Source organism: Ahaetulla prasina, chromosome 1 (genome assembly GCF_028640845.1).
Source record: "Ahaetulla prasina isolate Xishuangbanna chromosome 1, ASM2864084v1, whole genome shotgun sequence".
Taxonomy (NCBI): Eukaryota; Metazoa; Chordata; class Lepidosauria; order Squamata; family Colubridae; genus Ahaetulla; species Ahaetulla prasina.
In genome coordinates, this window is record NC_080539.1 from 329,436,303 (window position 1) to 329,452,076 (window position 15,774).

The 15,774-nt window shown below is 43.7% G+C and overlaps 1 protein-coding gene across 12 annotated transcripts in view; it reads left to right on the forward strand.

Moving 5' to 3' along the window:
- The window catches only part of GATAD2A (GATA zinc finger domain containing 2A), a 132,897-nt gene that overhangs the window by 71,787 nt on the left and 45,336 nt on the right, over positions 1-15,774 (forward strand). For 6 of the 12 annotated variants that reach the window (XM_058162510.1, XM_058162506.1, XM_058162507.1 and 3 more), the window contains exon 3: positions 10,740-11,017. The exons of 1 other annotated variant lie outside the window; for it this stretch is intronic. In XM_058162510.1, the coding sequence (XP_058018493.1) occupies positions 10,749-11,017 (269 nt within the window). In that variant the 5' untranslated portion in view covers positions 10,740-10,748. Of the gene's footprint in view, positions 1-4,601; positions 4,740-9,753; positions 9,977-10,739; positions 11,018-15,774 lie in introns of those variants that run through there. 5 more of the 12 variants (XM_058162514.1, XM_058162515.1, XM_058162504.1 and 2 more) reach the window with 2 other exon arrangements.

A 15,774-nucleotide genomic window follows, 5' to 3' on the forward strand; every position in this document is an offset into this window, starting at 1 on the left:
CAGTGAAAGGAAGTGTGGCAAGGAAAGGGTTAAGGTCTGCCATTTTGTTATGTAACACCCTTAATGGACATATCAGTGAATGGCATGAAGATGGCAGGACTTAACCCTTTACATGCTGCAGCCAAGGCCTTTCAGTCAGCCAAGCCTAGGAGTTGTTGGGCAACTGAGGCTATTTTTTTAATATCCCAAAAAAAAAACCTTGATTTTTTTTTCCTTTCAAAGGCTGCACATCCTTATCTCCACCCCTTTTTCATCTATTATAATTATTATTAAGGTTTGTTTGGGTAAATGAAATTAAACTTTATTTTAAAATTAGAATAGTAGTAACAGGCATCCATAAATCACTGGAGACCATTTTTAATAAAAGGTTTTGGAAGGAAGCAGTAATTTAAATAGACTAATGCCAGAATCACAATGTTTAGAAAAGCAGTATAAATGAGTTGAAGGAAGAAAAAAAACCCCCAAGCCTTTAAGTACTTCAGAACTTCTGCACTTTACTAGCAGTTTGAGATATGGAAGATTGCTTAGGATTTAGAAAGCTGAGGGTTTTCTGACCAAAATTATTGGCAACCTAAGGTTTTATTTTACTGATTGCTCAGTATAAGATTGCTCTTATAGTAAAGCAAGTTTAAATTGTATTCCCTTAGTACTTCCTGCTTGTTTGTATTCCATCCTGAGGTGTTAAAAATATTAGTCACTTTCAGCTGTCCAGCCTTTAGCTCATTTGAGAAATATTTCTGAATATACATGAGGATTCATGACAGTAGGTAGCATTTGTGGATAACCATTTGACTGAGATGGTGTGAGGAGAGCCCTGCCGTGGGTTGGACTAGAACAGGGGTGTCAAACTCAGATTCATTGAGGGCCACATCAGGGTTGTGGTTGACTTTGGGGGGGCCGGGGGAGCATGGCTGGGATGGGCATGGCCAGCTCAATGTTGCTCATATCAGAGGGGCGCTTGTGGTGGGCTGGGTAGGGCTAGGGCAGGGGTCTGCAAAGTTGGCTCTTTTAAGACTTGTGGACTTCAACTCCCAGAGTTCCTGGGAATTGAAGTCCACAAGTCTTAAAAGAGCCAAGTTTGCAGACCCCTGGGCTAGGGGGTCCATTGTCTCCAGCATGCACCCAGGAGGCGGCGGAGCCCCCTCACTGACTCCACAACAGCCCTGCAGTTCTCCTGCCTGATAGTTTGAGTGTCCAAGAATGGGTTAAATATTATCCTCCCGCCCATAGACTGAGTATCAATCTCATTGCCACACCCCATTGCCTCTCTTTCCAGCTCCAGTTTTCAACTCTGGCCCAGATGGCCGCCACCACGTTTTAGCTCAGTGCCTGGCAGACCTGGGCCGGGGCTGAGGCACCAGGGGCCAGTCTTTCACTGTTTCCAGGGCAGCCTTGCAGGCCAGATCTAACCACATCGTGGGCCTGATCTGGCCCCTGGGCCTTGAGTTCGACACCTCTGGACTAGAAGACCTCCAAGGTCCTTTCCAACTTTTTGTAAAAGAGGATATATTTTCCTTTTTAAGTTTAAAAAAAAACTAATTACACACACACATGAGTGTCTGTGCACCTAGGTAGGTAGGTAGTCTTTGACTTACACTTGGGACCAGAATTTATTTATTTATTTATTATTTAAATTTTTATACCGCCCTTCTCCCGAAGGACTCAGGGCGGTTCACAGCCAGATAAAAAATACACAATAATACAATATAAATACGATTAAAATACAATTTAAAAACTTATTAAATTGGCCAAGATTAAAAATTTAAGATAAAAACCCATTAAAAACCCATAAATTTAAAAACTAACCCAGTCCAGCGCAGATAAATAAGTGAGTTTTAAGCTCGCGACGAAAGGTTCGGAGGTCCGGAAGTTGACGGAGTCCTGGGGGGAGTTCGTTCCAGAGGGCGGGAGCCCCCACAGAGAAGGCCCTTCCCCTGGGCGTCGCCAGACGACACTGTCGCGCCGACGGCACCCTGAGGAGTCCCTCTCTGTGAGAGCGCACGGGTCGGTGAGAGGTATTCGGTAGCAGCAGGCGGTCCCGTAAGTAGCCCGGCCCTATGCCATGGAGCGCTTTAAAGAATAACCATTGCTGAGCAAGGTGGTTCTTAAGTCAGTCAGGTCTGATATGATTTTGTTGCCCTGTTGTCAAACAAATCACTGCGGTTGCTAAGTGAATCATGCAGTCGTTAAGCAAATGCACCATGTCACCGTTGTTTGTTGGAAGCCAGCTGGGAAGGTCACAAAGTGATGATCCTGGGACATTGCAACTATCGTAAGCCTATGCCAGTTGCCAAGCGTCCAAATTTTGTTCACGTGAGTGTGGGGATGCCGCAGCAGACCTTAGAGCAAGGACTGGATATCATATACCGTATTTTTTGGTATATGAGATGCACTGGAGTATAAGACACACCTTAATTTTGGGAGAGGAAAACAAAAAAAAAAAGAATTTTGCCTAGCAGAGCCATACCGGTCTACTTGCCTTTTTTAGGAGTGCACCGGTCTACCTTCTTTAACAATAGAGGCACCGGTCTACTAATTGCCTTTTTTTGGGAGCGCACCGGTCTACCTTCTTTAAAAATAGAGGCACCGGTCTACTAGCTGCCTACAGTGCTGATCAGCTGTAGTGCAGCCCTTTGAAGCGCTGAGGCAGATGCAAGACCGTTTTCATGAGGATGCGCGGCTATGCAACGCACAGAGGCCGACAACCTCCAAAGGGTGAGGGGTGGCAGATGGGTGAGGCTACATTCGGTGTATAAGACACACCCAGATTTTCACCCTCTTTTGGGGGGTAAAAAGGTGCGTCTTATACACCGAAAAATACGGTAAGTCACTTTTTACGATGCCATTGTAACTTACGAGTGGCTGAAAGTCAACGGCTATATTATTATTTATCTGATCTTTTCTCTTCAAGAAACCTTTATCTCTGGTCCCGTGTGTGCAATATATAAGGACCACAGCCCAGTGGGAACAGAGCACAAGCTTCACCAGCATCTCCAGTGAAAAGGGTTTCTGGTAGCCCATTGTAGGCAACTCTCATCTTTATCCAGGCCCCTGGAGAACATTTCCCTCTCAGTAGTTAAGAGTACAGATCTTTCCACAATGTAGGGCAGTGGAGAAGGTGCTGGAACACTTGGAACAAAGACAGGGGTCTCCAACCTTGGTAACTTTACGACTTGTGGACTTCAACTCCCAGAATTCCTCAGCCAGCATGTGTTGGCTGAGGAATTCTGGGAGCTGAAGTCCACAAGTCGTAAAGTTGCCAAGGTTGGAGAACCCTGAACAAAGAGATCTAGGTTCTAGCCCCCTTCAGCCTCAGAAGCTCATTGGCTGATTTTCGGCCAATTCCTCCCTCTCAGCCGAAGAACCAATCAGGTAGTGGGGAAGATGACTGGACTAGGGGCAGAGAGACCCCAGTCCTAGTCCCCCTCTGCCACAGAATCGGCTAACCTTTAGTAGAATAGAATAACAGAGTTGGAAGGGACCTTGGAGGTCCACTAGTCCAACCCCCTGCTCAGGCAGGAAACCCTGTACCATTTCGGACAAATGGTTGTCCAATAACCAAACAGGATTAAACAAGATCAAAGATGGAGGGCTGGCATCTCTCTGTGAGTGATTAGGGTATTTCAAAAGATGGATGGACAGACAGATAGAAGCAAGCCCCTCTGAGGGTATATAGGCCGGTGTCTGCCTTTCAGCCCATCCTATCTCACGGGCTAGGAAAAACAGGAGCGAACATTACTGAGCTGCTGCATAAAAAGTGGAATATAAATCTATAAGGAAACAGTGTGCTGTATGGCCATTTCCTGAGGAGAACATTTGTCTTAACATTTGGTGGGTATTTTCCATACCTGTGTAGCCTTCAGATATGTGGGACTGTACTTCCCAATAAGCCCAGCTAGATGCATTTCCACAAGTACAAAAATGGGATAAAACTGATTATTTAAACACATAAGAGCCAAATGAATACAGTACTGAAAAGAATATCTTCGCACATGGTCGTTGTTGAAAGCTCACATTGTTTGGATGTATAAGCTGTTGCTTACTTGTTCCCAGGGTGGTACCAGAGATGGCCTAATTTACTTCTTGGCAATTTCATCTGGGGAAAAAAAAATCAGGATAGCAGGGGATTGGGGGGGGGGAACCTATTAGGAGAAAATATGAAATTTCTGAGTCCTGTGGATGAAGAATGGTGAGATGACGCATGGCACAATATAAAAACAAATGATACCTTTTCCCATATCAATTTCAAGCAATTTCTTTGTTAATTGAATGCAGACGATAGATGAAAATCTGTGGGATAAATGAAGATGTGAGAGTTCCTTGGTGCTCTCTGAGCTTGGTTGTTTTCTTGCAGAAGTTTCATTACCCAGCTAGGTAATACCATCAGTGCAGAGTGCACCAAGGACTCCTCCTTTCAACCCTGAGCTACAAATATTCTCCTTTAAATGAAGTTTTCTTTGAACTGGACAGCTAACCTTTCTTTTGACACTGTGATGTAGTCTACTTTGGGAAACTTGGGTGTATGCCTGATTCTTCTTCTTGTATCTTAAAGTGGAACTCATTTCTACTTTTATGTTTTCTTCCTATAACTTTCCCTACAGTGGCGAAAGAAAGCAGTAATTGCCCAACAAGGTCCCTTTTCTCTGCCTGTCTTCAAGCAGGAGGTGGTTCAGTCAATATGTGATAAAATTCTGTCACAGACACCCATGTTGGAAAAGACACTGCCTGAATTATCCCAGGTTGGTCTTCTTTTCTTTAAGGGAGAGGGATGGTCCTAAACACATTTGGGGGCTGCCAATGCAAATATGGCTTTCCAGTGTTGGAGCACAGAGAATAAATGGTCTGCGATAGGTTGTTTCTATGCATAAATTTATAAGCCAAGAAAATAGTAGAAAGTAGCACTGAAGAAAAAAAGTCTAAATCTCAGTCTGGTTGCCAGTGGTGAATTGAGATTTCTCTCCCAGTAACTTGGTGAAATAATTTTATCAAAGCTGTAGATTTCTCCATACAAATATAACTAGGCCGTAATAGCTCAGGCTGGTAAGAAGCCTGTTATTAGAACACAGTAGCCTGCAATTACTGCAGGTTCAAGCCCGGCCCGAGGTTGACTTGGCCTTCCATCCTTTATAAGGTAGGTAAAATGAGGACCCAGATTGTTGGGGGGGCAATAAGTTGACTTTGTAAAAAAATATACAAATAGAATGAGACTATTGCCTTATACACTGTAAAGCCGCCCTGAGTCTTCGGAGAAGGGCGGGATATAAATGTAAATAAAAAACAAACAAACTAGAATATGTAAGTGGCCTACTTTGAACTAATGATATTTTAAGAAGGACAAATCAAACGAAAATGAGTATGACTTGGAGTACTTACCTGTCTTGTCAAGTCAAACAGACATTTGATGTCCTCTGTGTTTGGGCTGAGAGACAGAATAACAGAATTGGAAGGGACCTTGGAGTTCATCTAGTCCAGGGATATCAAACTCGCGGTCTGTGGGCCAGTTGCGCCCCGCCCCTGCCTGCTTTAGCGAAGGGGGGGGGAAAGTCCCGATACATCATGTGACGATGTCATGACGACGCGAGTTTGACACCCCTGATCTAGTCCAACTCAAGCAGAATTTCCTAGGCTGACTAGAAATTACTTGAGGATAACCAAGCAAAAACTGAACAATTTCCCAGTATCACAAAGGTGTGTGCTATGTGCACATATGTTTGTGTTGCAAGTGGGCTACGAACTTCCGTGAAGTTATATACAATGTGAGTCACAAACTCTGTGTTCACCACAGTCCAGTCTTTTGCAATGGATGATACCAACAAACGGTAATTTGAGTTAAAAGAAGTTGTAGCAGGAAACTTTCTGGCTCTGTTGACATATATTCTGGCCCACGTAGAGCAGCCTTCCCCAAGCTGGGCTTCAGTACAGGTAGTCCTTGACTTACAAACATATGTTTAGTGACGGTTTGAACTTACAATGGAACTGAAAAAAGCGATTTATGACCTTTTTCATACTTACGGCTGTTGCAGCATCCCAGTAGTCCTGTGATATTTATGATGGTTGCAGTATCCTGAGGTCATGTGATCACCTCTTGCTGCCATATGACAAGCAAAGTCAATGGAAAAGCCAGGCTCACTTAACCATTGTGTTACTAACTTTAACAACTACAATGACTCACTTAACAGCTGTGTCAAGGAAGATTGTAAAAATTGAGCAAAGCTCACTTGGACCACTGCCTTGCTTAGCAGCAGAAATTTTGGGCTGAATTGTGGTCAGAAGTGAAGGATAGTAATCGATAGCCAGCTATGCCTAAGGATTCTGGGAGTTGGGAGTAGACTATATTGAAAGCATTAAGTTGTGGGTTGCTAATATATAAAGGAAATGTCCACTGGCTTATGGCCCCCAGGGAAAGGTGAAGCATTTGCAGGTGGTATACAAATTACTGTAATAAGGAAATAAAGAACTCTGCTAAGCAGCAGGTATCTAAGATGAAGGTTTAGCCTACAAGTTTCATTGTCTCTCAAGGGTATTGCTCCTATATGAAAACACTCTTTGCCCCAAGATGGATGTGGACTAAGACTGGGTACACAGCATTCTGTTAGGATGAAGCTTTGCTTTTGACTCTAGTGTAATGGGAGCTGGAAGCTGAGATGTACAAGGTAAAAACTTAGATAGGGCATCATTGCTACCTAGAGGTTTAAGACAGGGGTCTCCAACCTTGGCAACCTTAAGACTTGTGGACTTCAACTCCCAGAATTCCTCAGCCAGCAAAGTTTATGACTGGTCCTCACACTTATGAACAGGGGTCTCCAACTTTGAGACTTGTGGACTTCAACTCCCAGAACTCTGGGAGTTAAAGTCCACAAGTCTTAAAGTTGCCAAGATTGGAGACCCCGGTTTAAGAGGATCCTTTACTAGGATAGAAGGAGAATCAGTGGTTAGGAGCTCTTTGCGGTCTCTTGCTTGTTGTTGGTAAAAGGCTGTTTATTTGATATTCTGGGCAAAATATGCCCCAATTAAAAACAAACTGATTGATTCGCTAGCTGGAGTTCAGGAAGAATTGGATCCTTGTTGAACCATCTTTATCTTTGTTCTGAATATTATTTGTTGGTCCCACACCCTCTCTTATCTTCAACTTGCATGCCTCTAACTTCCATTTTCTATCGTTCTCTCTACGTCCAAGCATTTCCCAGTCATCCTTAACCAGCAAATGTATTCATGGAAAATGAGAACGAGGCACCATAACTTGTGAGGTAAAACCCTTGACACTCAGTTTTGGCTGTCTCTAAATAGGGCTGGGAGAGATTCTGGACAGGGCAGTCAGATAATGACTGGGTGGCTTAATTACCCTGTGGAGTTTGTTTTGCCTTTTGTTCCGTATCTGCGATCTCAGCCATTGTGGCTTATTTAATAAATCATGGTTGAAACAAGTTGTTGGTTAGCATAAGCCCACCCACCCCCCGCCCTTTTGCGGTAATGGACACATCTGGAGGTGAACGTTGTGGGCAATCTCGCAAAATCATTAAGTAGCAACAATCGGAGAACCTAACTTACCCAAAAGTAAATAAAACGTTTGGTTGTGTCTGCCCAACATGGATATTTTTTAATATTTATTTATTTATTTATTTATTTAATCAAATTTTTATACCACCCTATCTCCCGAAGGACTCAGGGCGGTTTATAGCCCGATAAAAATACAAATATAATACAAGGTAAAACACTAAATTAAAAAACTTATTTAAATAGGCCAAAATTTAAAATTACAATTAAAATGATACAAACCCCATTAAAATTAAATTTGAAATTAAAATTCTAGTCCAGTCCTGCACAGATAAATAGATGTGTTTTAAGCTCGCGGCGGAAGGTTCGAAGGTCAGGAAGTTGGCGGAGTCCTGGGGGAAGTTCATTCCAGATGGTGGGAGCCCCCACAGAGAAGGCCCTTCCCCTGGGTGTCGCCAGTCGGCACTGCCTGGCGGACGGCACCCTAAGGAGTTCCTCCCTGTGAGAGCGCATGGGTCGGTGGGAGGCAATCGGTGGCAGTAGACGGTCCCGTAATAAATACCACCAGAGTCCACATGGGTCCAGAAGCGTTGTTGGAAAGACTTTTCTGCCATAGTTCCTGCACTCTGGGACATCTTGCCGCTGTGAGATCAGCCATTACCCTTTTGGCCTTCCAGAAAGGCCTTAAAACTTAGTCTCTGATGTATCTTGGGACTTAAGAATATTGTAGTGCAGGTGTGTCCAACCTTGGCGACTTTAAACTTCCAGAATTCCCCAGCCAGCTCTGGCAATTGAAGTCCACAGGTCTTAAAGTTGCCAAGGTTGGACACCCCTGTTGTAGTGTATGAACCCAACTCTTATAATAATATAATATCGAAAGCAGTGGACCAATGAGGCAGTTTCCATTGATCCCCGGTACATTAGTTCTTCAAAATGAAGAGGTCATTATAAACCAACAATGTAAAATAGCAGCTGCCAGTTATTTAAGCTGGTGTTGACCTTCATTCACCTAAAGTTCTCTCTAAGAACCTGGAATATCAAAATAATATCAGCTTGTTATAAGTATAGATCCAAGCAGTGTGGCCTTTTGGAACTGACAGATGGAAATTTTATCAATGCACAAATTATTAGTATTATTATTTGGGTTTTGCCTGCCCAAAATCTTGCTTTAGTCTTTTACCATTTCTGCAAACATTCGGAGAAGAACCCCTCCTGTCTGAAACCAGATGCTGGTCAGTTTTGACTAGATTGGGTTCTGCAGACAGATGGCCAGAGAGGAGGGCAGGTGGGAAACAACTGGGACCAATTCCTAATAGACTTATTTATCTGAACTGCTGCCACGTGTGTCACACATGACCTGAGAGGCTACGGGACCTGTGTAGCAGTTGCAAACTAAAAAGCAGTACAATATCCCTTCGGGTGAAGCAGGTCCACGCTAACCCAAGACTCTTGTGGCCGTATTATGGCTTATGCGCCGTGTGCCCTATGAAATAGCATATGTCGTAATTGGAGAATCAAATTAAAGAAATGTAGGTTTTCCTCACATATTTTTCCTCAGAAAATCCAATCGTCAATGGGCAGAGAGACTTTCTGTATTTCCAGGGTGTCGCGGTCTGAAACCTTCAAAATACCTTCGCTCCAAACCGAGCTTTCCTCAGGATGTTTTTGCTGAACTGTTACAGATCAGAAAAGAAATAAGGATTTTGTTTGGTTGGTTGTTGGTTTTATGGTGGGGGGCTTTTTGCGGGGGAGGGGGAGATATGGAGAATTTGAAAAGAGCAAGGACTATCATGGAGTCAAAACTCAAATGTCTTTGAAAGTAAAAGCCACTTGCCTTCTTCGCTTTGGAATCTTTTCTCCTGAAATATATCCTCTTTTTACTTTCCAAGGCTTTTTTCTCCCTTCTCCCTCTCTTATGCCTGTCTCTAGTTTTTGTCATAGTTTCACTGAGAAAGTTGCACTGCCTTTGCCAACTATTTGCGCCCCCCCCCCAAAAAAAAGTCTCTCTGTCCCCTTCCTTCCTTTTAATTCTGAATTGGATCTTCTTTTCCCTAGTTGGCTTACTTTTTTTTAATTATTTTTTTTTAAAGATCTCCCCCCCCCCACCCCCTCCAAAGTGGCTTTCCCTGGCGAAGTAGGTAGTGGTGGTGTCCGGGCAGCCATTGCCGCTGCGCTGGTGTCTAGTGCGCTGCCCCTTTAAGAGGAGCAGAGGGGATGGTCCCCGGGACTTCTGTTGTGGAATGCCAGCTGCAGCAGATGCCGCAGCCGCCGCACGCCAGCACTGCAAGATGGTGTCTCCGCTAGGGTTAACGACACTTAGCTTGTTGTCTGGAACCAGTTCAGACCGGTTTTCTGGAAAGTGCTTTGTGTCTCCGACTGAATCCTGGGAAAGGGTCATGTGTAGATCCAGTGATGTCATGGGATCACAAACTGACTCAGCTCTCCTCCCCCCACCCCCATCAGATATGTGTGTTTCTTGCAGGTAGGGCTGGGGAGGCTTGGTCAGAAGCAGGCCTCTCTCCAGTGCATGTTCCCCTCTTCCAAACAAAACTTTTTAAAGCCCCTTTCCCTTCAAAATCTCCCCCCCTCCCCCACACCCCGGTTCCCACCTGATCCCTCAGGATCCGGAGCACTTTCAGAACAGACTTAAATTGTTGGGATGGGAAGAGTTACCCAAGCTCCTGGTTTTTAAAGGACGTCGCCGAATCAGGTGCCTTATTTTCAGCATCACTTTAAAAGTTTCTCCAGTTTTTAGCCAGGAAGAGTTGATGGGGCAGCAGGGGGGAAAGGAGTCCCCCCCACACACACACCCTCTCCGACCCTCTTAAATAGGAGGGACTTTTTCACAGAACTCTGGAGCACTTCACAAGAAATAAAACTTTAAAGAAAACCGGGTATTTAAAATGATAAGGAAAACAAGCTGCGTTGTCGGAAGGAAGTGCTCCGGATTTCCTATGGGAAGTTAGGCATACTTGCACCTGTTTTCCCCCCTCCTCCCCAAACAGTCTTGGTTTTTGATTATTTGATTTCCACTCAAGGATGCGATGGGGGAAGGGGAGTGTGAGAATAGGATCGGAGCCGAACAACTTGATTTGCCATATATGTGGTAATATATGTTAACAGTACACCTGGTTGGTGTACTGTTAACATATTCTCATTCTATCTATCTCTCTCTCTCTCTCCTTCTCTCTCTTTCTCTCCCTCCCCCACTCCCCCCCCCCCGCCTCTTTGTGCTACTTTTCCAGCGCACCATAATGACGGAGGAAGCTTGCAGGACACGAAGTCAGAAGCGAGCACTTGAACGGGAAATCACCCAAAACGACGTGGACTGTAAAAAAATGAAAATGGACAAAGGGCTTTTGGGGGGCCCCGAGGCCAACTCCGAAGGGGGGGACCTTAAGCTAAAGACTGACTCTGGATCTAGTAAAGTCCAAGGATTATTAAAAGGAGGGGAGATGAAAGCAACCATCAGAGTGGAAGTTCAGACGGGAGATGAGCCGGTGGATATGAGCACCTCAAAAAGGTAAGCGGCCGTAAATGAGTTTTAGGAAGCGAGGGGCCGTGCCTCTCATTCATTTGTCCAGGCATTTGGGGAGATGGGGGTGCAGGGGTGGGGGTGGGGGACAGAAAATGTGATGGTATATAATAGAAACCAAAAGACAGGAAACTGAAGGAAGCATCTGGTTCACATTGGTATCGGTGGAACTCCCTGCCACATCATTTTTTAAACTAGATTGGTTTAATATTTGCTCCGCTATTGGGTTTTAACAATCCCGGTTCTTTAGGGTTGTTTTTCCCAACAGCATTTCTTCTGTAACTGCTGTTGTTTCAATGGCTTTTGCTTATGCAGTTAACCAAGCAGACAGACTCCTATCTCACAGGCACGCACTGGGAAACTTTGGGGAGAAATGAATGAGGACTGAGGTGTATCTGAAGAAACAAAAGACTGAAGTGGCTGCCAGGCCGAGTTGGAAGGGGAACCGAAGGACCGTTCTGGAGGAGGGGAGGGTTGGTTGCAGCAGAGGACAGAAGCAGGGGTAGTATTCACTTACCTTCGCTACTGATTTGCAAATATGAGTGCACGCGCACCTCCATGCATGAGCAGAGCCTTCTGCACATGCACAGAGTTATGGGATATGATGACGGGCGGGTGGGCAGAGTCTCCCACCACACTGGTGCTACCAGATCGCGCGCTCCAGATTGAATCGGCTGAATTTCACCACTGGACAGGAGAGCTTCCGATGGCTATTTGCTGATCCCAATTGCCACATAGTGGAACTTCAGACCCGATTTGCTTTGGCATTTCAGAAGCTGAGGGACAAACAGGATTGGATATTGTTCTTGTACTCAAGAGTTGGGAAACTATGGGCCCTTTATGACTTGTGGACTACAACTCCCAGAATTCCTGAGCCAGCCAAGAGTTGAAGTCCACAAGTCATAAAGGGCCCATAGTGCCCCACCTCTGTTGTACCTGAAAAGTTTCCTAGGAGTTTCTGACTGGTTGTTCTGACCAAAGTGCTGGCCTTGGTCTCCCAAATATCTAATTATAAATTGGCCTGCAAGGCCCTAGTCAATGAGATTGTTTCTACCTAAGATTCTCTGATAAAATAGGGGGGAAAATTAGTTTACAGCATTACTAACTAATTTAAATTCAAGTAGTAAATAGTAAATAATTCAAGCAATGAGGAAATATTATTTGTATTAATTACCCTGAATAGTTGCAGTTGCAAATCTCTTCCTTGCCTCTCCCACATCCCCCAAAATTAATTTGTGCATTAACTGGATTCCATTGCACAATCAGCCTGCTCATTTTAGGAGTTGCAGGTAGCCCTCAACTTGCTATCACAGCTTGGACCAGCATTCCGTTACTAAGCAAGAGCGTTGTTAATCAAATCACACCCAATTTTAAAATCTTTTTTGCCATGGTTTTTAAGCGAAACACTGCCGTTAAGTGACTCACATGGTCATTAAGCAAATCTGGCTTCTCCTCCATTGACTTGTCAAGTCAGCTGGGAAGGGCTTAAATTGCAATCATGTTACCCCAGCTCATCATAAATATATGCCAGTTATCAAGCGCCTAAATTTTGATCACATAACCCTGAGGTTGCTGCTACAGTCATAAGTGACCAGACATAAATAACTTTTTTCAGTGTTTTTTCACAAATTCAGACGCTTGGCTACTGGTTCATAGTTATGACGGTCGCAATGTCCTGGAATCACCTTTTGCCACCTTCTGACAAGCAAAGTCGATGGGGAAGCCAGATTCACTTAACAACCATGTCACTAATTTAACAACTGGAGTGATTCACTTAATTGTGGCACGAAAAGTAAAATTGGGCAAAGCTCACTTAACAACTGCCTAGCTTAGCAGAAATTTTGAGCTCAATTGTGGTCATACGTCAAGGACTACCTGTATATTGCTCAGAGCTGAGAGAGATACATAATACCGTTTACTTATTTAATCAATCAATTAATCCTGTCTTTATTATTTTTATCATTACCTCAAAGTGGCAACTAATCTTTCTTCCTCATGTTTTCCTTACAACAACAACAACCCTGTGAGGTGAATTGGGCTGAGAGAGAGAGTCACAGCCTTCATGCCTAATTCACAGTTTCCTACTTTCCAGACTGTTGCTTCAACGACTAGGCCAAAGTGGCTCTCTATATAGCATCACTGTGGATTGGAGATTTACAATTTGGTGTAAAATAACAAAAAGTTTCGTAAAATGGAGTTACCTAGAGAGCCAAATAACACTTGATTCCAACTCACCTGAGGGATTTGGACCCTAAACTCTCTGGCAGAAATCTTGAAGACAAACTGACTATGACAGTTTAGAAGGGAATGGTGTCTTGAACTCCTTGGAAAAACAATGGAATTTAAATGAAGATTAATGAATGAATTAATTAATAGACACTGACAAACGCAGTGAGAAATTCCACTCAGTGCATTGAGAAGAAAAAATAATAATACAGGTAGTCCTCGACTTACAACCACAATTGAGCCCAAAATTTCTGTGACTAAATGAGACATTTGGTAAGGAGTTTTGCCTCCCTTTTATGACCTTTCTTGCCACAGTTGTTAAGTGAATCACTGCAGTTGTTACATTATTAACACCTTTGTTGAGTGAAACTGGGTTGAATTTGCTTGTTAAAAAGTTGCAAATGGTAAATCACATGACCCTGGGACACTGCAACCGTCATAAATATGAGTCAGTCGCCAAGCATATGAATTTTTTTTTTAATTCAAAAAGTTTTACAAAATTTCCCCCCCCTTCCCCCCCTCCCCCTCCCTTCACAACCCCCCTCCCCGACTTCCCGGAACGAACACAAGGTATAGTTAAAAATAAAACAAACATATGCTAAAAAAATTTCATCCCAACTTAATTATACCCCTACAATCATCAATTCCTAACTTCCCCCGAAAACAATCAAAAATAATACATCATAATCATTCAAAAACAGTCTGATAACTCTTAGTCTGATATCTACGTTGAATATAGTCAATCCATTTTTTCCATTCCTTTAAGTATCTTTCTTGCGTATTGTCTTTCAAAAAGGCTGATATCTTCGCCATCTCAGCCAAATTGGCAACCTTCAATATCCATTCTTCTATTGTAGGTACTTCTTTTTTCTTCCAGTATTGTCCTATTAGTAATCTTGCTGCTGTTATTAGATTTAAAATCAATTTAGTCTCAATTACTGTACAATCCGTAATAATTCCCAACAAAAAAAATTGCGGCAGGAACTTTATCTTCTTTTTCAAAACATTTTGTAAGATCCACCAAATTTTTATCCAAAAGGCCTTTATATCCTTACAAGTCCACCAAATGTGAAAATATGTAGCGTCATCACAATTACATCTCCAACATTTTGCTTGCATATCTGGATACATACACGATAATTTTTTAGGATCTAAATGCCATCTATAAAACATTTTATAGCCAAGCATATGAATTTTGATCACGTGACCGAGGGGATGTTGCAATGGTTGTAAGTATGGAAAACGATCATAAGTCACTCTTTTCAATGCCGTTGTAGTTTTGAACAGTCATTAAACGAACTGTTGTAAGTTGAGGACTACCTGTACCCTGTTTCCCCCAAAATAAGACATCCCCTGATAATAAGCCCAATTGGGCTTTTGTGCACATGGCGATAAGGCCAAGCGCTTATTTCAGGGTTCAAAAAAATATAAGACAGGGTCTTATTTTCAGGGGAACACGGAATTTTGAGGAGGGGTGAAACAGTTTCAGTTGGACGTGTATATAGAGAGCAAGCACTTTCGGCCATTCAGAAACAAAAACATCTATTTCTAAAATAATATTGCGTATTGGGAGGCGCCTGTATTGTTTGGGCAGTTGTTGCTGGGCGATTTTTCGTCAAGCAAAGTAAAGGAATGCCAAAGATAAAGATACTTTATATTTTGCTAGGGGTAAAAAAATAGCAATTCATACTAACTCTGAAAGACTGGGAAGAGTGTTAATAACTTGATGTAGGCCACTGTCCTCTATGGTAGTGATGGCTAACCTTTTCCAGACCAAATGCCCAAAGTGGGCATGTGCATGCCCAAATGTGTGCCCGCCCGAACCCCCAAAATGCAATGCTCATGCGGCCCGCATCACATGTATCCCACGCATGTGCCTATGTGCATGCAGCTCTCCGCACATGGACGTGTGCCCCCACGCATGTGCGGCAGAGACCTGACGACCAGCTGGCTGGCGGGAGGTGCATGCATGGCAGAGCTGAACTGGGGTGACAGCTCGCGTGCCCACAGAGAGGGCACTGCATGCCACCTGTGGCACACAAGCTATAGGTTCACCATCATGGCTCTATGCTTCCTCATAGGCTTTACCAGGTCACAAAGGCCCACGGTGGCCCCTGTATGGTAAGGCATTTGATAGTGTGCCAACTGGGCCTTAAATTTTACCTGTCCCCTCCCCCTTCACGCCAGCACCTGCTGACACGTCAGTTTCTGTGTTGCATATTGCAACCACCAGCTTTTCTATCACTTTTGATGGACTTCCCTTGTGGCTGCGGCAATCTAATGAGCAAGGAGCCATTCTGGCTGGGAACTGAACGAACTGCAGTCCCAGCACATTTAAAGTGGGGAAGGCGATGCTGGGGATTCAGTTGGAAATTTCCGAGACACAAAAAAAGTGCATTCCCTTGAGCAGTGCTGAGCCCTGTAGGCCTCTGCCTAGTAATCTAGTCATATGTAATGTTGGCCAAAGAATGGGAGCTTTTCAGGGGCCATACTGCCCAATTATAAAATAATGATCAAGG